General features: G+C 33.0%; 1 protein-coding gene across 2 annotated transcripts in view; it reads right to left on the reverse strand.

Annotated features, from left to right (window-relative positions):
- The window catches only part of LOC145734539 (discoidin domain-containing receptor 2-like), a 183,446-nt gene that overhangs the window by 45,962 nt on the left and 109,776 nt on the right, over positions 1-27,708 (reverse strand). For both annotated transcript variants that reach the window (XM_081987993.1, XM_081987992.1), the window contains exons 4-6: positions 20,558-20,789; positions 13,646-13,793; positions 2,417-2,596 (exon numbers count right to left, since the gene is read on the reverse strand). In XM_081987993.1, coding sequence (XP_081844119.1) covers positions 2,417-2,596; positions 13,646-13,793; positions 20,558-20,789 — 560 coding nt within the window. The remainder of the gene's footprint in view (positions 1-2,416; positions 2,597-13,645; positions 13,794-20,557; positions 20,790-27,708) is intronic.

The raw sequence follows: 27,708 nt of genomic DNA on the forward strand, positions 1-27,708 counted from the left end.
GGGCAAAAACCGTTACAATGACTTTCTTAATGGGTGGCAAAATTCTTGATGTCTCAATCGAGACAACGACCGGCTGGTAATGTAAAAATACCAGTTTTTTATTTTGCCGACCGTATATGATTTAATTAATAATTTAAACAAAAATGGCTAATCCACTGGCCGGCAGCAATTTCGAGCGGAAAAACCGGACATTTCCTAGTCGAGCTTCAGCGGAAACTGTTCCAACCAAATTAATTTTAAATGAAGTACTTTAATTACTGCTATGGTTAATTATTTAATTATATTTACATGCAGCTTTCCTGCGATAGCCAGTTCGGTTAAAACTTTCGTTCTTGTCGAATTACACGTTTTAGTAGGAATTTAATAAAATAGTATTTCCCTTTGTTACATGTTACAGGGTTAGAAATATCAGGTAAAATGATTAAATTTTGCTAACGACCGTTTTTTTTCCCGACACAGACAAAAGCCCAAAAAATACGTATGAATGTGGAAACTTTATAAAAACAAGTTAGCATTCGCAAAAAAATAGCTTTGTACAGTTTAATTAAATTCTTTTTATTCATCAATGTAAATGTTACATCCATGATGGCCTAACAAGATTACTTTGTAATTTTTTTGTGATTTGTTTTTTTTTTAATATGGCCTGAATACAAAAGTAATTTGACAGCACTAATTTTAAAACAAAATGCTGAATTTAGAAAAAAAATATTGATAATAGTCTTAGAAATTGTTGGTCAAAAATTACAAAATGTTTTTTCGCCAGAATACTACGTTGGTTACCCAAACCGTTCCAAAAATTCAAATATATACAGGAGGTCCCATTTAAAATAAGTAAGATAACATTTACTAGTTTTATATCTCTCTCAAGCGGTTTTTGACAGTTGACACTTCTACGACAGACTATGCTTACAATGTAGTATTTTACATGATTCAGCATTATTTTACACTTCCATGAGTCGATGTTTGGGTGATATTATGTCTATTTGGTTTGGTTGTCGTGAAAGTGTCAGCTGTCAAAACCCTCTCAATAGAGGTATAAAACTGTAAAACAACTCTTAAAGCGAGCTGAATCCGTTTAAAGGGATTTACTTGTACTTTGCATGATGAGTAGGTTTTTGGGTGGTTTTAAGTAAAAAATCACTATTTTGCAAGTAGATTAGTCTGTCATGAAAGTATCATCTGTCAAAACCCTTTCCATAAGCATATAAACTTTAAAACACACCAGAAGTATAGCTGAATCCGTTCATAGTTTTCTAATTGTCTTTTACACCTTCATGGCTAGGGTTTTGTATTGGTTTTATGTCAAAATTGTCTATTTGGCATAAAACTTAGTATGTCATGAAAGTGTCAGTTGTAAAAACCTGCTCTATAGAGGTATAAAACTGTAAAACAACTCTAAAAGCCAGCAGAATTCGTTTAAAGAAGTGTACTTGTACTTTATACTCTCATGAGTAGGTTTTTTGGTGGTTTTGGATAGTTTTAAGGGGTTATTGTACCATTTTAACCCCAGGTTAAGTGTAGTTCAGAATGTAACTTGTTTTACTAGTTTTGTCACATTCAAAGCTCAGCTTAAACCCGGCTTGTAATACGACGGTACAATTGAAGTCAGAATTCATTATTTGGCATGTAGTTTGTCATGGAGGTATAAAACTGAAAAACACTAGAAATTACAACCTTGTATTAGTATTCCACAAAGCCTGATAAAATAATTTTTGAAACTGAGGAAGATTAACTGGAAATTTCAGGATTTAATGTCCAGTCCAGAAGATTATGATAAGAGATTGAACTCCATAAAAAAATGTATTTTTAGTGGCTTAAGACAGTCAACAGAATCTTCAACTTCTTGTAGCAATTTAATTATTTTTTATGTTAAGAAACTTGAACTAAGCTACAAATGAATGTAATTTGTAGCTTAGTTCATAAAATATTAAATTTTCCTATGAAGAATTTTACTATTGGTAATTATTTTAAATCTGCAATTAAATATCTCAAAAATTCTACATGTTTTTAAAGTATTTCGTTATTTAGGCCACTGTGTAGGTCTTGACGAACAGAGTAGTCTCTTATGTAAAATAGTGGAAACTAAATATCTCAGAAACTCTATTTAGTTTTACACTTTATCCCAGCAGCATCTGCACTACGTCAGTAAAAAAAAAATTAAACAATCGACTGTGTGGAAAAGTCCACCGAGTTAGTAAACGTCATTTTCATTACCGTATTGTCGGTACGTGACCTCACATACCGATGGCACGGATAAGAGCCATTCGGAGCTGCTCGAAATTTGCTCTGAAAATTCCGTTATCTTTCGCCGGCAGGCTGGAGCAGTCCTTATCTTGAGGTTAACGTCGAATACATGAATTTTAATGCTTCTTGTGCAACGTTTTTACTTCAGGACTAATGATTATTCGCTACGTACCGGACTGTTCTCCGTTTAGCTCCTTCTGGTAGTCGTCGGCTCCGTATAGCCCGTCCACCAGCTGACCTAGACCACCTTTCATAAATCTTCCATCTAAAGTACCATCGTAGCTGATGTCCTCCAAGTCAATGTCCGGTTCTCGGATTTCTCCTCTAGGAGCTTCGTATTTTATGATGCTTTCTGTAAAAAAAATGTCAATAATAATAGTAATATTTATATTATACGACTTTTGCTGTTATTGATTGTAATTTTTGATTTAAAATCACTAAATATTAATTAGATTAAATCAGCCTGAAGATGCATGTCAGGAACCTACAGAAGTTCTCTATAAGCAGTATTGAAACCAATGAGGTCTATTCTCAACATTTACTTTAAGTTGCTCAAACTTCTGAAATATTATGAACAATTGAATTAATGATAAAGAGTGATTTAGACAGAAATATAATTCCGTTATTTCTGACAGTTACAGGGTGAAAATCCTCATTTCATTTTCAGATATGGTCGGTTTCACTGTTTTTGCAGTCCAACTCTGCTAATTGTGGTTGTTGCTTTAGAGTAATTTAAACAATTTTTTTCTGAATTTTATGGTTACTCAAGCATTTCCTCACAGATTTTAAGTAATTTTTCCGGAAGTAACATATTCAAGAGTTGAACTATCCCCAGATATAGTCCGTTTCATCCTTTTTGCTCTCAAACTCTGCAATTTGTTGTTAAGTTACTTTAAACTAATTTTCTCGTATATTTCAAGTAATTTTACAGAAAGTAACAATTTTAACTGTTTAGGTACTCTCAGATGTAGTGCGTTTGTTATGTTTTTGCACAAATCGTGGCTAAGTTGCTTTAACGCAATTTAATTTGAGTTTCTTTTGTATCCTTCCACTACTCACCCTGTAGTATCTATAGCGTTTATAGTGAAACATGTTAAATAAGTAATTTAATTAATGAATAAGACAGAAATGTCCAATAGGCAGTTTCCATTTAAACAAACTATAATTCCCTTATTTTGACTTACAGGGTGGTTATAGAGAGTTTTACCATGCTGTAAGTTATCCCAGAATAAAAAAATATCACCAAAAAGTGGGCATTTTAGGAATTTATTTAAATAAATTACATTTTGTACCAATAAGCATAATCCTCATTTTAAATCCTGGAAATTCTTGAAATTAAACGAGATGCTCTTTGTTATTTTCTTAACTTTCCGATTGAAAGAAAAAACAAAAAAATCCGGTTTTAATTGGGCCCTTAAGTTGTTTATCACTGACATTCCGAAAATGTCCTTCCAGGCAAATTAATAACGTGTTTAACAATTTCTTCCTTTCCTATTGCCTGGCGGTTTACCGGAAACAAACGCCTTGAGCATTATACCGAAGGGGATAGAGTCCGGCTCTAACCCTCCTTAGTGACTGGCGGGGGTGTAATACGGTTTGTAGCGAACACTAGAGATAGTGTGAGGAAATTAATTAAAACAAGCGGAATTTGCATACGGAACGGTTCATATTAATTGCTTTATTAGTCGAAACAAGTTTGCGCTTTTGGAAGCGTCCGTATATCAGTTGCACGGTGCTTTTAACTTTTCTGCCAGGGATGCAAAGCGAGGAAAAACCTTCAAAGAATCGATAAAGTGCGAAAATATGCCCCTTGCTAGACAATCCTTAAATTAGGGAACTAACAAGCGTGCAAGCAAGCCTGGAGCAATTCAGCCCTCCCAGAAACCACGTTTGCCCATATTGCCAGAAAATAGTCAATTGCGGAACTTCTCCAGGCCATTTTTCAAGGTTTTTAAGCTTTGGAGTACGTCGGCACGCACTATTATTCATTGCCACATCAAAATAAGAGAATCCACCGTAAAATGGATGTTTAACTTGTCATAACAGATGCGAAAACGTAATATTGCTTGGGGGATCGTCTACGTGGAGATAAAGGGGCCTCCATTGTGTGTTTATATTTAATTAGCTCGTGTTTGTTCCGCGGTACTAAAACCCGGTCGGGCCATTGTCAGTTTAAAGTACAAAAGATGCCAACTTTCTGATAGAAGCCTTTTGTGCCTTTTCCCTTGTGTTTTCCTCCTATTAAAAGATCATTGCGTGGTTGTAACCGGTCGTAACGTTCCTTTATTCTTTCAATAAAACCATTTTTGGCTTTAAGCACTGTTAAGTTTCCTGTTCATAATTTTTGTGGATTTGATTGCTGTTTATTTAACCGCTGTAAAAATTTGACTGCTGTTGTCATTTGACTGTTACTTTCGGTTTAGCAGGAAGTAGATGTCAATTAACTTATCTTAAATGGTAGACTGGGACAGAGTTAGTTTTAAAAAAGCAATTTTGTGCACTTTGGCACTTTTTGTCTTGTAACTCCTTAAGGAGGCCCTTAATGACAAACATGCTTTAATACAATCTTATTTAGGATCAAATTTTCTTCAACTTTTATTACTTACACTTTTTTGTTGCTTCTAAAATAATGGAGCTACGCTAGTTAAAAACAGTTTGGTGCACCCTGTCAATTTTTTCCTTTTCCAAAAATATGATCACGTGACCTGATCAGTCGCACCGTTTAGCCGTCAGAGGGCCGTCAAAGTGGAGGGTCGTTTGTGAGAAAAGTTTTTTGCGAATATCTCCTTAAACTTGTGGGGTTAGCGCTTTTACACTCAAATCTATTTATTTTTGAAAAATAGTACTTTTTTCTTCAAATGGGACAGTATGTTATTACGTCATAAAATTCATTCTCACCCTAACCTACAAAACAATCCTCCTTTACTAAATGTCCAGTTTCTGAGATATTCACCTGTTTAGCAGTGAATACTGTAAGACTAGACAATTCAATAAACAAGATCAAAATTTGAAAAAATGTACTTTAAACTAAAATGGAAATTAAATTAATCTTATTAAATCTAGAGCATTTTATAATTTTTTTATGAAAAAAACAATTTTTGGATATAAGTGAAGTTATGCAGCGGGTGTCTAAAAATTAGTGATTTTATGGTGAAGCAACTTTGACGCCCTCTAGCGGTCAAACGGTATTACCAATCAACTCATGCGGGGATATTTTTGGAAAGCTTGAAATCTGCTCTATCTTTTGTTTTCTATGACATTTTGACGTAACTTGTCAAGTAAGGGAGTAGTTTAGGATCAAAGCAAGGTGTGTCCCAGTATATGTAATTTTATGGTAAAAGAATTTTGATGCCTTCTAGCGGCCAAACAGTGTAATCAATAAACTCATGTGTTAATATTTTTAGAAAGTTAAGTACGTTATAAGTTATAATACGTTTAGGACATTACATCAAGTGGTTTTTAATGTACCACGCTCTTCTGGATGATCGAGAAATTTACATGATCCGCATCGAAACTGTATCAAAAAGTTTTGAAATGGAGCGATTGAAATTCAATCAGTCCCATTTATTTCGGGATTTTGTCCTGCTGGGGTTTATTTTCTAAACTCTCCTTGATGGCCGCAAAAAGCCAATTTGGTAAAATGGCAGTTTAATTAACTTACAGGTTTTTGCGCTCTACGTTTCCAATGAAACCTTTTCATGGCGGCCAAGAATAAAAGTAAAAACTGTGGTTATTTGAAATTTCCATTCGGCAATAATTCCGCACCGCCGAGGGCCATTCAAATTACCAATACCAAGTTTTTGGTTCCGCTGTTTAGCTCCATTAAAATAGTTTCTCTGATAGCTAAATAATGGCATTTACAATGGCAATCACAATAGAAAATGTTTGTACAAACTAATGCTGCGTGAGCATATAAAATAAACAAATAAACGTCCATTCAGGTTGAAATATGCCTTGTCACCAATGCAAATTTATTATTCGCAATTAAATTTCGTCCGGATTGATAAACCTCAGACTTAACAAGATTTCCATGTAAAAGGAACCGCAAAACAGATTTTCTATCACCTATTAGGGAGGAACTATCGATCAAAAAAAAATAAGGGCTGCTAAAAAGTCGTCGGACCGCAAAAGGGCCGTAATTGCTTAACCCGAACTCGAATTGGCCTTCGGCGAGACATTGGCCGACCTTTAATGTACCTTTATCCTTTTTCCATTGCCCGAATCGGGTTAGTCGAAGTAATGGAACAGATTGGAGCTGATTTGGGACCATTTGAATAGAATTAGTTTTTTTTTTGGGTTTATTTTGCTTGTTTAAACACTCATTTTTATTTATTTACATTGCTTCTGTACTATAAGTTAATATTGACAGATTTGTCGGAAATTTAAAGAAAAGGAAATTTTATTTGTTCTACACAAATTATGTTAATAATGCCAGTGAGGAGAATGACGTAAAATCAGACAAGGTGTCCTTTGTTCCTGCAGGTTAAGTGAATATTGCACAAAACACGAATTTTGAGTTTCAGTTTATTTAGAGCAAGCCAATCAGTTTCAAAACAACAGAAACCAACCAAAAAAATGTTACAGGTCATTAATTGACTCTCTGAATATTGCCAAGATATGAACAATATACAAACATATGACAACCCTGTAATTATAAAAAACAGTTTTGAGTACCAAAGTTTTAGTGACCTTATTGACTGTTACCTAAAATGTAAGCAATTTTTAGTTTTTTTTTTTGATAAAAATACACCAGATTTTTTTTTAATGTTTAGAAAACACTTTGTATATAATACAAGATAATTAACCAGACCAATATTGGGATAATTTTACTTTAAACTAAAATAGTAATTAAATTAGTGGAGATATCAACAGTCGATTAGGTCAGTAACATTTTGGTACTTAAAACTGTCTTTTTGATTTACTGGGTGGTTTCTAATATTTTTTAAAGTACAGTGGCCCTAGATTAAAATTTTGAAATCCTAAGCTTCAATTTTGATGCATATTCAAGCAATTTTAATGGGAGGTTTAGGAAATTTGAAGAAAAACCTGCTTCAGGGTGTCCTATTTGAAGGAGTTTAATTCAATTAGGAATTTCTACGTTTGTTTGTAGAAAATACTTCAGAAATTCTTTGAAAATGTTTAAAAGACACTCTGTATATTAGACAAATTAAGAAACATGGTTAAAATTGGGAAAATTGCATTTTAAATTAAAATAGAAATTAAATTAGTGGAGATATCAACAGTCGATTAGGTCAGTAACATTTTGGTACTTAAAACTGTCTTTTTGATTTACTGGGTGGTTTCTAATATTTTTTAAAGTACAGTGGCCCTAGATAAAAATTTTGAAATCCTAAGCTTCAATTTTGATGCATATTCAAGCAATTTTAATGAGAGGTTTAGGAAATTTGAAGAAAAACCTGCTTCAGAGTGTCCTATTTGAAGGAGTTTAATTCAATTAGGAATTTCTACGTTTGTTTGTAGAAAATACTTCAGAAATTCTTTGAAAATGTTTAAAAGACACTCTGTATATTAGACAAATTAAGAAACATGGTTAAAATTGGGAAAATTGCATTTTAAATTAAAATAGAAATTAAATTAGTGGAGATATCAACAGTCGATTAGGTCAGTAACATTTTGGTACTTAAAACTGTCTTTTTGATTTACTGGGTGGTTTCTAATATTTTTTAAAGTACAGTGGCCCTAGATAAAAATTTTGAAATCCTAAGCTTCAATTTTGATGCATATTCAAGCAATTTTAATGAGAGGTTTAGGAAATTTGAAGAAAAACCTGCTTCAGAGTGTCCTATTTGAAGGAGTTTAATTCAATTAGGAATTTCTAAGTTTGTTTGTAGAAAATACTTCAGAAATTCTTTGAAAATGTTTAAAAGACACTCTGTATATTAGACAAATTAAGAAACATGGTTAAAATTGGGAAAATTGCATTTTAAATTAAAATAGAAATTAAATTAGTGGAGATATCAATAGTCGATTAGGTCAGTAACATTTTGGTAGTTAAAACTGTCTTTTTGATTTACTGGGTGGTTTCTAATAGTTTTTAAAGTACAGTAGCCCTAGATTAAAATGTTGAAATCCTAAGCTTCAATGTTGATGCATATTCAAGCAAATTTAATGAGAGTTTTAGGAAATTTGAAGAAAAACCTGCTTCAGAGTGTCCTATTTGAAGGGGTTTAATTCAATTAGGAATTTCTAAGTTTGTTTGTAGAAAATACTTCAGAAATTCTTTGAAAATGTTTAAAAGACACTCTGTATATTAGACAAATTAAGAAACATGGTTAAAATTGGGAAAATTGCATTTTAAATTAAAATAGAAATTAAATTAGTGGAGATATCAACAGTCGATTAGGTCAGTAACATTTTGGTACTTAAAACTGTCTTTTTGATTTACTGGGTGGTTTCTAATATTTTTTAAAGTACAGTGGCCCTAGATAAAAATTTTGAAATCCTAAGCTTCAATTTTGATGCATATTCAAGCAATTTTAATGAGAGGTTTAGGAAATTTGAAGAAAAAATTGTTTCAGAGTGTCCTATTTGAAGGAGTTTAATTCAATTAGGAATTTTTACGTTTGTTCGTAGAAAATACTTCAAAAATTCTTTGAAAATGTTTAAAAGACACTCTGTATATAACACAAATTAAGAAACATGGTTAAAATTGGAAAAATTGCACTTTAAACAATAAAAAATAAATTAGTGGAGATATCAACAGTCGATTAGGTCAGTTAGACACAGTTTTAATTTACAGGGTTGTCATATCTCTTTCAGTAGTAAAAACATCTTATCTTGATTATTATTCTTTATCGATTATTGATCTATAGCATTTTTTGTTAGCAAACTCAAAAATTTATCCAGAAATGTTTGTTTTTTTTATTGAGCAACATTCGATTAACCTAATGCGTTTTTGAGTGTTTTCTTTATGAATGCCTTTCTGAAAACTATTATCATTCAGTTCAGTGATAAAATCAATTAACAATTAAACGTCTAGTAATATTTTAACTAATTTAATGTTGCAGACCTAGCAGAATGTAAACTATTATTAAATTAATTATCAATATTAGTATGCAGCAGGTTATAATTAATGATTATTAAAATACGGAATTAGTAACATCAAGTACATATTGACAATGAAATATTAGAAATAACATCCTATTTGCCAAAACAATGTAATTATTGTACACGAAATTGAATGACATTGTAATGTTTAATATACCAAATTGCTGTTGTTTCGATAGACGTATTTAGAGTGGTATTTGTACAGGATGTTTTAGAATAGAAGTGGCAGAAATGTTTCTCTCTTAATTTTTTTTACACTTTCTAAAGCGTGAATTAAATACTTCTTGGATGACATCCTACATTTTCTTCTAAAGCTTCCACTGGGCAAATTCAATTTCAAGCAATAAATCAATATAGGGTGGCAAAAAATTGATTAATATTCATCAGTATACTAATCAGAACGAACAAATATGCACCCTTCTTGTATCAGGACCATACAGTAAACGCCTAAGCAAACCTTTCTTCCCAAGGGAACCCCTTTATCTAAAGATGATGAGAACATATGCGAAACGGGCTATTCCTGAACGTTAATCAAGCAGTCACGTGTCTCATGTCCTTAATTGAATAACTGAATAATATGCTTGATCAGCATTAAGATGTTGTTTTGATAATGGAAGAAATAATTGGATTGCAGTCCCGCGGGATAGCGTGGTAATAAATTTCAGACTGGCCTTCTCATTAGATATTTAGAAAGGGTATACTTGGGTATGTGAGTGCAAGCGCTCAAAAGCGTAACAAAGCGCTTAAATTGTTTAACAGTGTACCTGCTTGACTTCTCTACGGTGTCAAAAGGGCTCGGGTGGATGAATATTGCAGGAAATTTTCTCTTTGAGAGATGTACGCCGCCTTTTTGATATAAAAGCATAATTTTCTCTTTTATCTCGTTCGCTTTTTTATTATTAAACGCACCAGTGATGCTTAGGAAACCGTTGATAGCCCGACTTTATACACACTCACGCAAAATTACTTTAATAACGCCAGACGTACGTTTTAGGAATGCATTGTCTATTATTCAAATAGTCCAATCTATCATACATACATAAATGTGATTTATTTACATTATAAATCTGGAATATTGGTCTTCTTACACCTTACACAAGTTGATTTAAAGGACACTCTGTTCAAAATGTTCAAAAAATGTGATTTACAGCAAAAATTTTAGTTTTTTATTAGACACGTGCCACTATGATAAACTGTGAATGTGTTCTCAAAAAAGGAGACAATAATTGAAAATTTGAGATAAAGTGCCAAAATTAGTGTTTTTAGATAAACCATATTTTCTGACAATTAATGTGAAAGCTTCAATACCCAATATCAAACGTATACAAAGAAATATGCTTGTGGCAATTTTTTATTGCCAAATCAAATAACATTACAAAAGTATGAAATTGAACTCAAAAAGTAAACTAAAATTTTTTTAATGTGTTTCTTCATAACCTAATTACAGAGCGTAAAAACTGAAAAGATGTAGAATTAAAATGTTTTAATTGATCCGAAATTAGTAAAATAATTCTCTCTCAAAATGGAAAAATTGTAGAGTGTTCTATTAAGCAAGAAAACGTGTAAAATACCAATGTGCAACTCTTAAAACCATTTAAAACAATATTCAATGGATTGTAAACTGCCTTGAAGAACACTCGGTATGTTATTCACAAAAATCCAGTTTTCTCTAAATTTTTCATTGAAAATCTTAGGCACTTAGCCAGCTCAATCATTTCAACACATTATTCTACTCTTCTCTTGAAAATGTTGGTGGATTAGCCAGCCCAATCATTTCGACACACTCTTCTACTTTTCCTGAGAAACTCTCTATTAAAGCTCTGAAATTGTAAGAGGCACATCGCGCGAATATGATAATCCAATTTTTGAGTTTGCAACACTGTTAAGGCCAGCTGAGAACAGTCACGTGACCATAAAAAATAGTGTGAGCTGTGAAAATTTGCCTAATAAAATTTAAGACAGTTGTAAGAGCTGAAATTGTAAAATACACGTCACGTGACGTTGATATTGCAATTTTTGAGCTTGCAACACTGTACATGTTAGTTGACACTTGTCAAAACTAGTTACGTGACTTAAATGTAATTTTAAACTTTGACATTTTGATAAATTGAGACAGTTCTAAAAACTGACACACGCTACGTGATTTTGTTATTGCAATTAGACTAATTGACACCTGTCAAAACAGTCACGTGACCATAAAAACAGGTTTGAATTGTGAAAAATTGCCTAATCAAATTAAGACATTTGTAAAAGCTGAAATTGTAAAATACACGTCACGTGACGCATTGCAATTGCAATTCTGAGCTTGCTACTCATTAAAGGCCAGTTAACACCAGTTAAAAGTAGTCATGTGACTTTTAAAGTGGAATTTTAAACTTTGACATTTTGATAATTTAAATTGAGACAATTGAAAAAGGTGAAAGTGTAAGAAACCACTTTTTAAGCTTGCAACACTGTATATGTTAGTTGACACCTGTCAAAACAATCACGTGACCATAAAAACAGGTTCGAATTGTAAAAAATTGCATCCTTCCATGTAGCTCCAGAGGTCTTAAAAATCTTTTGCCAATTTCAAAATAACGGTCTTTTTATGGAAAACTCTTCAAATACTCTTTAAGAAGGTCTTTTCATGCTATCAGTGGCTTGGAACCAAGAAATTGGCACAAAATTAGCAAATTGCAGTCTTCAACTATTTGCATACCTCCCACGTAGCTCCAGAGGTCTTAAAAATCTTTTGCCAATTTGAAAAAAAACGGTCTTTTTATGGAAAACTCTAAAAAGACTCTTTAAGAAGGTTTTTCCATGCTATCAGTGGCTTGGAACCAAGAAATTGGCACAAAATCAGCAAATTGCACTTTTCAACCATTTGCATACCTTCCACGTAGCTCCAGAGGTCTTAAAAATCTTTTGCCAATTTCAAAATAACGGTCTTTTTATGGCAAACTCTTCAAAGACTCTTTAAGAAGGTCTTTTCATGCTTTCAGTGGCTTGGAACCAAGAAATTGGCACAAAATCAGCAAATTGCACTTTTCAACCATTTGCATACCTTCCACGTAGCTCCAGAGGTTTTAAAAATCTTTCGCCAATTTCAAAATAACGGTCTCTTTATGGAAAACTCTTCAAAGACTATTTAAAAAGGTGTTTTCATGTTTCAGTGACTTGGAACCAAGAAATTGACACAAAATCAGAAAATTGTATATTTTCAATCATTTGCATACCTTCCATGTAGCTCCAGAAGTCTTAAAAATCTTTTGCCAGTTTCAAAACAACGGTCTTTTAATGCAAAACTTTTCAAATCCTCTTTAAGAAGGTCTTTTCATGCTTTCAGTGGCTTGGAACCAAGAAATTGGCAGAAAATCAGCAAATTGCACTTTTCAACCATTTGAATACCTTCCACGTAGCTCCAGAGGTCTTAAAAATCTTTTGCCATTTTCAAAATAACGGTCTTTTTATGGAAAACTCTTCAAAGACTATATTTAAAAAGGTGTTTTCATGTTTCAGTGACTTGGAACCAAGAAATTGACACAAAATCAGAAAATTGTATCTTTTCAATCATTTGCATACCTTCCATGTAGCTCCAGAAGTCTTAAAAATCTTTTGCCAATTTCAAAATAACGGTCTTTTAATGCAAAACTTTTCAAATCCTCTTTAAGAAGGACTTTTCATGCTTTCAGTGGCTTGGAACCAAGAAATTGACACAAATTCAGAAAATTGTATATTTTCAATCATTTGTATACCTTCCACGTAGCTACAGAGGTCTTAAAGATCTTTGGCAAAGGCCAGTTAACAGCAGTCAAAACTAGTCACGTGACTTCACAAATCAAATTTTTGGTAAATTAAATTAAGACAGTTGAAAAAAGTGTAAGAGACCAAATTTTAAGCTTGCAGCAACACTGAAAATGTTAGTTGACATTTGTCAATGTAAATTAAGAATCTGGTATCAAATTGGCCATTTTTGGCTTGAAAATGCACTATTTTTCCCATGACTGGCCAGTTTTTTAGGCATCTTAGGGCAGACTAATTTTGCTAAACCTTCAGCACAACACCGGACGACGCCCATATTAGGAACAAAGAAAAAAACAACAAAAACAATAAATTAATATAACGGTGTGTGTGACTTGACGCCCCTAAATCACAACCATGTCTCACGCAGCCCCCACGTACAAAGTTTGGGACAAAAAAAAAAAATGGGAGGAAGAGAAGATAAAGGGTTACATTTTCGGACACGTGTTGCCGCCTTAAATATTTATGAGGTTCGCCTTTAATGTTTCTTACGCTCGTATGTATCAAATTAACGCTACTAACCCTGAAAAGCGCTTATGAAATTACTTACGCTCCCAAGGGCATCCGTAAAGTTCCACCCTCATACACACTGTACGGGGATGTTCGCTGTAGGGGATGAAGCGTACTTTCGACGCCACAAAGGGTAGTTCCAGTCTTTGTCTCACCACCAAGTAAGTGTTGCTGTTTCCAGTTAAAACCTGCAACAATTCACTCATAAGCCATCAGTTAATCTGCTGGTAAACAATTAATCCAGCTTTCGGAGCTTTATTTAAACTAAACAAATTGATTTTGCTCTGCTATCACTCTCACTGCTCTATTTACTTTTCTGCAGCTTTTGCGTTGCTGTTTTGTTTTAGCGGAGAATTGGAATCGAATTAATTTTATACGCATCTGCCAGTCAGGTCCATTCACATGCAAAATCCGATTAAATTCGTATAAACAGATATGTTTATGCGGTTGTAATTTAGAAAAATGTTTTAATCGACCGGAATGGTTTATTTTAGTTTAAAGTGATGGTTCTTGTTTAGTGGTGCATTATTAGAAAATTGTACAGGGTGTTACAAATTCGAGGTATTAGCATTGCTGTCTTAGAAACAAAAATTTCTATTTTATTTTTTTACCACTTTTATTATTGATTTTCTCAATCAACATATTAAATTTGTCAATTTTTAATGTTGTTTTTTCCAAACAATTTTTATCCGATTTAAGCGAGAATTTTATTTCCACCGGTGATTTTAATTAGAAATTCGAGTACAACACAAAACGGATACAATTTAAATGAATCCAGTCTTTCCATTTAATCTGCAATTCTCACATTTCAAACAAAAAATACAGAAACAGTGTTTTTTTTATTAATAACACGACTCCATTAGACAAGAGTATCCAGTTTCCGGTGTTGCCTTTGGGCGTAGTGCCTAAATTCGACCAGAAAGTAACTATATCCACGGTTTACACGGACATGTTTCCAGCAGGGCCGTTTCGCAATGTAACATTATACTAATGAGTTTTACGTGCAATACGTTCTGCCTGTAAAGGAACAGCTCCGTTGGGGAATAACGTACACTTACATATTTATTTCCGGAACATTTCCGCAAGCCACACATACACATGCAAACTTTCGCAACTGGATGATTCCATTTCGAGCTTTACTTGGGAGATTCTATTCTCTGTCTGCTTAACCCACCCCCACGTAAAATCCCTTTAATAAATTTAAAATTGTCGTCTTATTTCAGCCCAGATGTGCACCGCAATATAAAAAAACCGCATTGCGGCTCTGTAGACCGTGTAGAGCTTGTTGGGGCGAAAGGGGGAGGGAGGGTGCATTTTTCCATACGTTCTGACACCTGTGACATCGTCTTTTTTCAGGAAATTACTGTAGAAAGTGAAAAATCTTTTCATTGTCTTTATAAGTTTACCTTAATATCTATCTTTTACCTTATGCCAATAATGTTCACTAATTCTTTGTAATGCCCAGTAATTCCCAATAACTAACCTAACCTACCCACTAATTTACGTTAAATTACGACGACTGGAGAGTCTAAAGAACCTTTTTTAATAAGAAAATATGTGTGCAATGATTTAACCCGAAGTAGATATCAACTGTTGCTTAGTTTAAATGGGACACCTTGTATACTTATTGCATTTTTGGATTCTACCTCAAATTCTAGACATATTTCGTGTATTAATGTCATACACTTTTCTGTATCCGTTTCTGAGATATTTACCGTTTTTTGTGAAATTTAATATTTTCAGTCTCCAAAACAATAATTTTAATTTATGCATATCAGGAAACGTGTTTTTCTTGGTTTTTGTGTTTTGTCGTGTTATACAAGGTTTGTTCTAAAAGTGGGTGAAGAGAAACGATAAAATACATTATACAGGATGGTCAAAAAAAGAGCTCAAGACAACAGTCCTAAAAAAGCACGTTCTCTGATTCTCTGTTCAAAAATAAGGTAACTTTGTATTAGGTCACTTATTTGAAAAATGTGTCCTTTAAATTGATCCATTGAACCACCCTGTAACTGTCAAAATAATCGAGTTATTGAAGGTTAAAGCTGTAAAATTCAGACAAAACTGTCTTTATTATCAAACAACTCGTTTATTTGCAACACTTTGTATAGACTTTTTTATGTCGATGGATAGAAAATATAACGGGCTTTCCAAAAATGTGGCCGTATGTATTAATAGGGTGCTTCGTTTGGCCGCCAGAGGGCTCCAAAGCTAACTAAACGTTTTTCTTGACTGTAACCACTCTAACTTCTTTGAGGGTTTTTTTTTTAAATCGGTCAGTTACGGCCCTGATATTTGGCACAAACCTAGCACAGTGAGTGTCAAATTTAGATCCGCAGCAAAACAGTAGAAATAAAATCATTAAAGTCGATTTTCGCTTGCACTAAGTGGCCAACATAACGCAAAACCCATTGGAATAGTGGTGGCTTTTCAGGCAAATTTGACCCTTACGAAAATTGTCATTTGCAAAATCGGTTTTTCAAGAAATTTCTATGCATTACATCGTAGTAGACCTCATGTAACCGTGTTCTCTTAATTTTCTAGGGTCAAATTAGACCTAACCAGTCAAAAAGTGTTTCTGGGGGCACCCTGTCTGTAAACCGTAAATAACACGCGTATTTGAAACACCTTGTATTTAGTTTTAAATGTCGATGGATATGCAATGAAATGAGCTTTCCATTGACGTACAAAAGTCGGTTGGTTTTGCCGCTAGAGAACGCCAAAGTTAACTATTTTTTTATGACTTTTTTCTTGCATCCTTTTGTTCAATCTTCAAAACTCGTTTATTTGCACCATTTTTAGTAGTGTTTTATACGTCAATGGATAGCCAATGAAATGAGCTTTCTAACCGTCTCCCAATTTGAATGGATAGGTTAGAGAGTTCGGCTTATTTGCCACACTTTGTATAAACTTTTATATGTCAATGTATAGCCAATGAAATAAGCTTTCTATTGACGTATAAAAGTTGATGGGTTAGGGGTACAGTTTTGACGCTAGAGAACGTGAAACTTTTTAAAAGTAAAATTACAAAATTCATAATTTTTTATTGTATTCCAACGGAATTCATTTAAATTACCAAACTTTATTTCTGTTTAAATTTGAATTTAGATGTTTTCAAAATACCAATGTTCCTCCAGTAATGCCCATTAATTCCTAAAATTTGTACACCATAATGCCCCAGCGGTTTACCCCTCGTTAGAAACCGGATAAAAAATACTACAAAATTAGCCAAAACTGACCCCTCTAGCTCGTCATGTTACCGAGATATTGAATTTCAAAAGGTAGTAAAAAAGACCCCTAACACCCCCAATTCTTTAAATTTTTTTGAAAAGTTAATTAGTTAGTTTTAAATTTTTGAGTGATTGTATTTTTTTTTATTTAAACTCTTATAGATTTCACTAAAACGCCATGAGAAAAAGGATAAAAAAAACTTCCATGCTTCCCATATTATTTTTATACAAACTTTGGGAGTTATAAAAAATGTTAATCGTTACAACAAAAAGTAATAGTACTATTATTAAGTAAATACAAAATAAAGTGTCACTCTAAAACCTTTTTTCGTTTTAATAAATATTCAGCGTGTAAGTGAACATTTTCTATGCATTTAAGCGAGATTTTGCCTAAATCAAAAACCGCTAAACCGTCTACAAAATCAAGTCCGAAATGCCCCGTACTATTTTCAGACTAAAACAGCAAAAGAAAATAACGTATGAAATGTTTTCGCTGCGGAAAAGCTAAAAACACAACAAAACTAAAACAAGCCCCGCGTTACCCGGAAAAATTCACGATATAGACAAACACGCGAGCCCAAAAACTGTGTATGTACCTGTTCCGTCCAATAATAACAAAAACTTTGGACTGCTCGTTAATTAAAAAAGGCAAAAACCTCTTTAAATGTTTAAACGCGAATGAATTATTGCCCTCGAAAAGTTAGTACCGCAAAAATTTAATCTGCCGGTCGCTCCACGAAATTTATGAAGTTAAAATTAAAACTTTTATAATAAAAAAAATCTCTCAGAAATCCGTTTTGTGGGACCGTTCAAGAAAAATATTAAAATGTTACAAGATGTATTGGGAAACAAGTTTTTTACCTAATTAAGAGCAGAATTAAATTAGACTTGCCAACTACTCTAAAATCAGTAGTAATTATTAATAGTAATTAGTGCTTGAATTAGCAATTAAAGTAGTTGAACTACTCGATTACTAATAAATCGATGAACTAGGTATTTGATATTAAATATGTTACATTTTCTGCATTACATAAAATGGACTGTCAGAACACTTTTTCCCCATTAAACCTTTATAAGCGAATATCTCCCTTCTGAGGTCCTTAAGGACAAAATGTCTTTTAAGAGTTTTGGTAGATAATTAAATTCCCTACACTTTTTATTTCTTAGTATTTCTCTTAATTTTGGCTTGTCGCCAAGTTAATTGACGTTCCATAAGTAGAAATTCAAACACTACACCCTTCTAAGACTTTTAAGAACAAAATGTTTCTCTTAAGTTTTGGTAGCAAATTAAGTTCTCTATATCTCTTGTCCCATATCATTTTCCTCAATTTTGCCATGTAACTGAGTTACGGAGGTTAAATTCGGTAAATAGACTTTTAGATACTGTACGCCCACTAAACAAATATCTCCGTTCTGAGGCCCTTAAGGACAAAATATCTCTTGAAAGTACCTACAATTTTTTCCTTTAAACTTTTCATGAATTCTGTCAAGAAAAAAAAATACAAAAATTTGCGTTTCAGAGTCTGACAGTTAATTAATGATACTTACAAATATACTAAAAATAATTTAACTTACAAGCAACTTAATTATAACCGAAATAAACCGTATTCTTTTCAGTTAAAATAAAGTAATTGAATTACTTTGAAAGCAATTAAATTACACTTTTTAAGAAATGATTAACATTTATTGTAATTAAGGAACAAATTTGACGCTTATAATTTCTGTAAAAAATGAAATTTTAGATACACCCCGATTAAAAAGTAATAGCAATTTAGTAAAGTATCGATAGTCACCTTGAAATTTCCATGTACAGGGTGTTACGAATTTTATTGCTAAATAATTTGGTAAAAAAAATCAAATTTTTATTACACTCGAAGATATCCAACAAAAACCAAAAAAGTAAAATTCCTATTTTATTTTTTTTCACCACTTTATTATTGATTTTCCCAAACTAATAATGTGCCACAGTTGTCAAAAAAATATACCTAGTGTATTACGTACTTAGTACTTAAAATTTTTGAAATAAATTAAGCAATTGAAATTGATATGTTGTCATAATGAGTAGATAATTTAGTTTGGTATAATTTAATCATCAAGTTCATCAGTTTTGATGGAACTTTTCATTGAATTTTTTTAAAAAAAGTATATTTTTGGTTAATTATTAATTTTTCAGATACTTACATGTTCGAATTCGAGGTTGAATTTTGATGAAACAGCTGAAACTTTATTTTTAGTGTTAAAAAGAGCAAAACCTAATTATTAAATCATATCAAAGTATCACATACACTAGGTATAATTGACAAGTGAAAATCTCGAAAAGTATATTATTGTAAAAAATACAATAATATACAGGGTGTTTCAATTAAAATAATCAAGTTGACATCAACTTCCGGTTAAAGGGGAAGTGACAGAAATATGACAATATTTCTAAAACATAGCACTCATCAAATTTCGTTTAATTCCAAAATTTCAAATTTCTATTAATATTGAATCCTATTAAACTTTTGATGAACAGTTTGGGTGGCTAACCCTGTATAGTTCAGCTAATTGTATCTTCTTTAAATTGGTGTCAGAAGTAAGATTGATGATCCACAAAGATAGAAGAAAGAAATGAAACAATAACACAGATTACATATTCTTCAAGTTGAAAAAAATTGAAGCAAACTATGGCAAGATAGAAAATAATGGAAATAATGTCCATTTTCCCAACCTTAGCTAAGTTTAGTTTGTGTTTAAAATTGACTTGGAAGAGTCGGGAAAACAGGCATAAGTCAAATTGAAGCAAAGTTAGAAGTAATGAAAGAAGAAGAAACAAAAAGAGAAGCTAAATTTGTGTTTAGTGAAGTAAAGAGCAAGATTAACAAATGGATAAAACTTTTGGAAGAAAAAGTGAGCTGAAAATGTAGATAACCGGACAGAATTTGACAGCTTGAAGCACTGGACATTGATCATTCAGAGATGTCGTCGTTGACAGTTACAAGAACTGAAATCCAGTGTGAAGTAAAAGTTTGATATAATATGAATATAGAAATAGAATGTTGTTTTGGTAGGAATGTTCCCACATTTACGCAGGTTTCCAAACCTTAACAAATGGCTGGAGGAAAACGTAACAACCGGGACAAGAAGAGACGAGACAAGAGACACGATAAGACTGACAAATGATAGGTGCGTATGATTAAATGCTCCGGGTCTATCCAGACGTTTCCTGGAGCTGAAGTTTGCCTAGGACGGTCTGGAATGTGTCAGACGGATATATGAGGGGTTTAGGTGGTGACGGGTGAAGACGCGTACAGGCTTGTTTACTAACGCTAAGGCTCCACTTTTCGGAAAAGTTAATTTGTAAACCCGTGCTCTAAAGCCCTTTTAGGACATCAGTCGTAGAAAGCTAGAGCAAATACGAATTAAATGTGTCGCAAATATTGACGCTCGCTGCGGAAAGTTACCTTTTAAAACTAAGGGAAAAGTGAGTGTGACGTTTAATTAAAAATTCTCAAACTAAGTCAGCGTAACTTGATTTATGGACCGTTATTAGTACGTATCAATGGCGAGGGGTGACAAATTAGTTTTAAACTTTTAATCAACTTTTCCGTCGAGCTCGACTTGCAAAACGCAACTAATAAAATTATGAACTCGATGCCGTCTAACTCGGTTAGCGGCCCAAAGTTAAGCGAACCAACTTTACGTTACTCAACTCCGGACATAAAAAATGCAGCAACACCTACCTTTTCGCCTCGGGAGTCTTTATAAGTAATCCACTGTCCTAGGGAGTTGCGCCAATATTCCACCAGGAACGCTTCGGCGAATTCTTGGCCTTGACCGTTGCCAAAACGTCCCTGGGTTTCAGTCCATGTCATTAAATGATTTCGGCCCAAATCCACCTCCAGATATTCTTTGATGTCGCTGCTTATTTGTGCTTTAGGACACCAGGCTCCGCCATTTTTTTCTTGCTTCAACCTGTAAAAATTAACACTTTTGACTGACTTATCTCTTATACAAATGATCTTTAAATGTTTCTTAGTAGAACAGGCTTATATTGAAAAGATGATTGTTGGATTTGAAATTATCGACATAGAAAACATTATAAATCTAGATTACATGTCAATGGAACTGTTTGAAGTCATGTTTTGACAGATTGGAGGATTGATACAGCTATTATGATAATTTCTCCGCGAGAGGTTGCCAACTCCAGTAATTCTAGTACCCTAAAATATTTTCAAATAACCCTAGAAAACCCTATATAGGAGATTGTAAAGTGTAAGTTAGATTAACTTTTTTAAAATCACCAAATTTTAGAACAAAAAAAAATTTTAGTTGGCCTGCTATACTGACCGCCGCCATATTGCATTTAAACCTGTCAAGGTGGCCATTTTAATTTTGTCATGGAGAACCCGAATCTGATATTGAAATTAGGGCATTTTTGGAAATTTTCAAGACATGCACCCATAAAAAATTACATTTTAACAAATTACACTTTCTGTCATATTTCTGCCCTTTAAAAATTCTCAAATATTTTGCAAGGAAAAGGTGCGTTGTAAGGAAAAATGTTATATCCAATAAAAGTTGCGTCTCCCTAAAGAGCATGTATGATAAAAATTTTGCACTGCTAACTAAAACCGTTTTTGAGATATTTAGAAAAAAGTCTGAAATAAAGTAACCAAATTTGAGGCCCTCTAGCGGTCAAACGGGGTAACTTATCAGTGTCCGCTCAACGTCACGTGATAGCTGCATTTATAAGTTACCTACGATCATACGGAATGTTTGAAATAATCAAGCCGTTAGCAATTTTTTGCTTTGGCCGAAATTTTGCCCAAATAAAGGTTTTTCTTGGCCTACTATACTGACCGCCGCCATATTGGATTTAAACCTGTCAAAATGGCCATTTTGAACATTTTGAACGGGTGTCCGTTTTGCTGTAACTGCCACTCATTTTGTTAGTGAGTTTGAAATTAGGGCATTTTTAACAGTTTTCAACATTGAAAACTTTCTTTTTTGAAAAAGTCTATTAGACAGAATATTCTTCAGGATTAACCAAGTGCAGTTCCTTGTAGTATTTTTTGATATTTTGTACATTGTTATATTGTAGAGCAATTAATAATATTTTTTTTTAGTATTCTACTGTATATGCTTAGATTGAGGTAAATAGGAAAATACCAAATACCTAAACAACAAAAAATCTAAAATCTAGGTTAGGGTTGATGGAAATATCGCAAATAACATGCAATTTTTGGTTAAGGATAAAAAAGAATTAAATCTTGGTTAGGTTAGTTAAGAAAATGTCGAAAATAGTAGACTAATAAGTCATTTTCTTAACTAACCTAACCAAGATTTAATTATTTTTTATTCCTAACCAAAAATTGAATGTTATTTGCGATATTTCCATCAACCCAAATTTTAGATTTTTTGTTGTTTAGTACTGGTAATAAGTCAAACAGTGTATGATTTTCGCTTTAACTGCAATATTTAAACAAATTAAAACAACAGTAATTATGGTTAAAAATTGCTTGAAAAATACTGTTTTTGCTATAGGATTTGCAGTTATTATCACCAATGATAAAAAGCCAAAATAGACTTTAGTTTCATTCAATTTTAATTATTATATTATCTACAAATCTATAGTTGGTATTAAGAAAAATTACTCGAATGCTTAAAAAGAAGAAAGTGAATTATAAACAGTATTCTTCTGTAGTATTTTCTGATATTTTGTAGTATGGTGCTGTAGTTTTGTTTATTTAAATAGGATTTACCAATAAAACTCGACTTGGAGAAGAGAAGTCAATAAATTTTGTAATAAATACACTTTGGCAAGTGTCAAAAGTTTGAAAATGGGATGTTAATTAGGTTAAAATTGGCTTCAAACCCATTGTAATTTAAATAGAATTTACCGTTAAAACTGACTCAGTGACAAGCGAAAATTACTCTTATAATGACATGCAAGTCGTTTTGCTTTATCTCATTCTGGTTAAGAGCTATTACACTCTAATGTTTTTTTCATGCGCCAATATCTCGAAAAACGTTTGAAAACTTTGTGAGAACTACCAGAACAAAGCATTTTTAGGTGTGATTAGCAATTCTAGTTTTATAAATTCTTTGTAAAAATGTACTTACAAGCCCTCAAAGATCTCATTCAGAATGTTAAGATACGTTTGATAAATTGTATTTTGTTTAATTCAATTTTTTCTGTACTAATAGACGTTTTGAAAGTTGTACTTTCATAAACTGCTTAAAAAAAGCTTTATAAAGCTGAATAATTTTTATTTTAATACTAGGGTGGCCCTAGAATATTTGGTGTTAGTTAGGTTAGGTTAAATAAGAAATTTGAGAAAGTATGTATTAAAACATCAAATATTCCACTTTGTGTTTACTTTCTGTTTTCACTAACTTGCACATAAATGGGTTTATAAAATTGTAGTATAGTTTAGGCTGGTAATTAACTTTTAGAGTTATGAGTTATTATGGTGAAAACTGTAACACCCAAGCTAACAAAAATATTGCTTGAATTTTGAAAGAAAAAATGTACTTATAACAATTTGTACGTAAAAGTACCTTGTTTGTTGACCACTTATAGTTGGGGCAAAGTTTAATCTTAGACCAAAAACGGCCTAAGTTTTCGCATAAAATCCGCAGAAGGAAAACTTGGACGCCAATTTGGCCACATATTGTGACTGCCTCCGCCCTATTAAAACGCTTTAACGAGCGCCGGCAAACTATTTTGTAAGTCGAGAAACTTGCCAGTAAAATTTTTAATTTTAAGTTTATGGGCATAAAAGAAGCACTCCCCAGCCCCCTGGAGCTGGCGTTTCAGATTAAAAATTTCATAAAGTTTACTCTTGAAGACCTTACGCTTTTGCTGAAAGATTCGTTTACACGAAATTCCATCTTGGGATTAGTTTTTGACCGCGGGGATGCTTCTTTTTGTTTACAAAGCGTATCTGAACATGCAATTTGTTAGAAAATAGACACGTCCGCCACGAAATTCGTATGGATTTACAGGAAACACTGCCAATATCCAGGTCTGGTACATTAATCTTAAGCAGACGTAATAGATTTAAATCAGTAGAAGTGTCTGAAGGTCCGTTCATCCCGAGGAAAAGAAATAAATCCAAATAAAACCGCCCCTAATGGCAAATCGGTCGCCACCAATGTGGTTTTACTGGTTTTTACCCCTTTGAGGTGTACATTCGATTGATTTTTTTACATGCAAATTACATCTAACCACACTCCAGAAGATGCTTTAATGCTTAAAAATTTAAATTGCGTATTTGGTTTTGTAATATTTGCCAAATCAAAACTGAAGGTTTTAGTTATCATTTCTAAATTTGTTCACAAATCTGTTTCTAGAAGATTTTAGTCAGTTTTGAAAGCTTTTAGACTACTTCAGGAGCATTTATAAGCTGGTAGCCTATTTGGGTAGCTTTTTAAATGCTTGAGTGCCTTAGTATCATTTGGAAGTTCCTAGATTGTTTCAGAAGCTTTTTTTACTGGAGGTTACTGGAAGCTTCTATACAGTTTTGAAATATTTTTGACTGATTTAGAATCATCGGGCAGCTTTTAGACTACTAGGAGCATTTAGATTGTTCTAAGAGCTTGTGGAACTTTCTACAGATTTCTGGAAGCTTCTAGGCCGTTTTAAAGGCTTTTAGAGTGTTTTGGGAGCAGCTGGAAGCTCCTGGACGGTTCTGGAAGCTTTATTAACGCTTTTGGACTACTTCAGGAGCATTTTGAAGTTTCTAGCATATTCGGGTAGCTTTTGAAATTCTTTTCGACTGCCTTAGGAGTAATTGGAGGTTTCTAGATTGTTGTAGAAGCTTTTGGGCATTTCTAAAAGTTTCTGGTAAATTCTAGACAGTTTTAAAGCTCCTAGCCTGTTTGAGTAGTTTTTTAAATGCTTTTTGACTGCCTTAGAATCCTCTGGAAGTTTTTAGATTGTTCCAGAAACTTTTTTTTAATTTCTAGAGGTTACTGGAAGCTTCTATACAGGTTTGAAATATTTATGACTGATTTAGAATCATCGGGCAGCTTTTAGACTACTTTAGGAGCATTTAGATTGTTCTAAGAACTTGTGGAACTTTCTACAGATTTCTGGAAGCTTCTAGGCAGTTTTAAAGGCTTTGAGAGTGTTTTGGGAGCAGCTGGAAGCTCCTGGACGGTTCTGGAAGCTTTATTAACGCTTTTGGACTACTTCAGAAGCATTTTGAAGTTTCTAGCATATTCGGGTAGCTTTTGAAATTCTTTTCGACTGCCTCAGGAGTAATTGGAGATTTCTAGATTGTTCTAGTAGCTTTTGGGCGTTTATAAAAGTTTTAAAAGACTTCTAGACAGTTTTGAAAGCTTTTAAACTGTTTTGAGAGTATTTAAAAGCTCCTAGCTTGTTTGAGTAGCTTTTTAAATGCTTTTTGACTGCCTTAGTATCCTCTGGAAGTTTTTAGATTGTTCCAGAAACTTTTTTTTAATTTCTAGAGGTTACTGGAAGCTTCTATACAGGTTTGAAATATTTTTAACTGATTTAGAATCATCGGGCAGCTTTTAGACTACTTTAGGAGCATTTAGATTGTTCTAAGAGCTTGTGGAACTTTCTACAGATTTCTGGAAGCTTCTAGGCCGTTTTAAAGGCTTTTAGAGTGTTTTGGGAGCAGCTGGAAGCTCCTGGACGGTTCTGGAAGCTTTATTAACGCTTTTGGACTACTTCAGGAGCATTTTGAAGTTTCTAGCATATTTGGGTAGCTTTTGAAATTCTTTTCGACTGCCTTAGGAGTAATTGGAGGTTTCTAGATTGTTGTAGAAGCTTTTCGGCATTTCTAAAAGTTTCTGGTATATTCTAGACAGTTTTAAAGCTCCTAGGCTACTTGAGTAGCTTTTTAAATGCTTTTTGACTGCCTTAGTATCATTTGGAAGTTCCTAGATTGTTCCAGAAGCTTTTTTTTATTTCTAGAGGTTACTAGAAGCTTCTATACAGGTTTGAAATATTTTTAACTGATTTAGAATCATCGGGCAGCTTTTAGACTACTTTAGGAGCATTTAAATTGTTCTAAGAGCTTGTGGAACTTTCTACAGATTTCTGGAAGCTTCTAGGCCGTTTTAAAGGCTTTTAGAGTGTTTTGGGAGCAGCTGGAAGCTCCTGGACGGTTCTGGAAGCTTTATTAACGCTTTTGGACTACTTCAGGAGCATTTTGAAGTTTCTAGCATATTCGGGTAGCTTTTGAAATTCTTTTCGACTGCCTCAGGAGTAATTGGAGATTTCTAGATTGTTCTAGTAGCTTTTGGGCGTTTATAAAAGTTTTAAAAGACTTCTAGACAGTTTTGAAAGCTTTTAAACTGTTTTGAGAGTATTTAAAAGCTCCTAGCTTGTTTGAGTAGCTTTTTAAATGCTTTTTGACTGCCTTAGTATCCTCTGGAAGTTTTTAGATTGTTCCAGAAACTTTTTTTTAATTTCTAGAGGTTACTGGAAGCTTCTATACAGGTTTGAAATATTTTTAAGTGATTTAGAATCATCGGGCAGCTTTTAGACTACTTTAGGAGAATTTAAATTGTTCTAAGAGCTTGTGGAACTTTCTACAGATTTCTGGAAGCTTCTAGGCCGTTTTAAAGGCTTTTAAAGTGTTTTGGGAGCAGCTGGAAGCTCCTGGACGGTTCTGGAAGCTTTATTAACGCTTTTGGACTACTTCAGGAGCATTTTGAAGTTTCTAGCATATTCGGGTAGCTTTTGAAATTATTTTCGACTTCCTTAGGAGTAATTGGAGGTTTCTAGATTGTTGTAGAAGCTTTTGGGCATTTCTAAAAATTTCTGGTAAATTCTAGACAGTTTTAAAGCTCCTAGGCTATTTGAGTAGTTTTTTAAATGCTTTTTGACTGCCTTAGTATCATTTGGAAGTTCCTAGATTGTTCCAGAAGCTTTTTTTATTTCTAGAAGTTACTAGAAGCTTCTATACAGTTTTGAAATATTTTGGACTGATTTAGAATCATCGGGCAGCTTTTAGACTACTTTAGGAGCATTTAGATTGTTCTAAGAGCTTGTGGAACTTTCTACAGATTTCTGGAAGCTTCTAGGCCGTTTTAAAGGCTTTTAGAGTGTTTTGGGAGCAGCTGGAAGCTCCTGGACGGTTCTGGAAGCTTTATTAACGCTTTTGGACTACTTCAGGAGCATTTTGAAGTTTCTAGCATATTTGGGTAGCTTTTGAAACGTTTTTTGACTGCTTCAGAAACATTTGGAAGTTTTTAGATTGTTCTGAAAGTTTTGTGTTTTTGACAATGATTGCTAATTAATAATTATAGATAATAATTAAATCTTTGCCCTACTAATGAAGAGGCCACTCAGCTTTGAAACGTCGTTGAACCTAAGAAAAGTCTTAACCTAACTGTAAAAAAATATATTTAAAGAGTTTAGAGCCAGATTTGCCTGTACTATGTATGTAACTGTATAATGTCCATTTCAGAGTCAAATTAACGAATTTTCAGGTAATAACCTTAAAATATGATTTTTAGTAAAACAAAATATTTAGATTTTAAGTACAAAACTGTAATTTTCCAGATTTTGCCAATTTACTTATCGAAAAAAGGGAATTTTAAAGGTTCTCCAATGATTAGACTAAGAAAAATGACCTCTAGGAACTAGAATGCTAATTTTATAGTAAAAAAACAGTGAAATTTAGCAATTTTCAGGTAGGTACCTGAAAATCAAAATTCATTTACGAGCAGGATAGTTAATTTTTAAATTTTAGTTCTGTATCTAGGACAAAAAAGTAATTTTTTGGGTGTTCCCATATTTTTAGAGCAGCAAATATGAGAGCAATTTTAGACAAAGTATAAAGTTTTGAGCTACTATCTTAGAAGAAAAGTTTTTAATTATTTTCAACTTCTAGAATATATTGAATATGTG

This window comes from Ips typographus, linkage group LG10 (assembly GCF_016097725.1).
Source record: "Ips typographus isolate SLU linkage group LG10, UJ_Ityp_2.0, whole genome shotgun sequence".
Classification (NCBI taxonomy): Eukaryota; Metazoa; Arthropoda; class Insecta; order Coleoptera; family Curculionidae; genus Ips; species Ips typographus.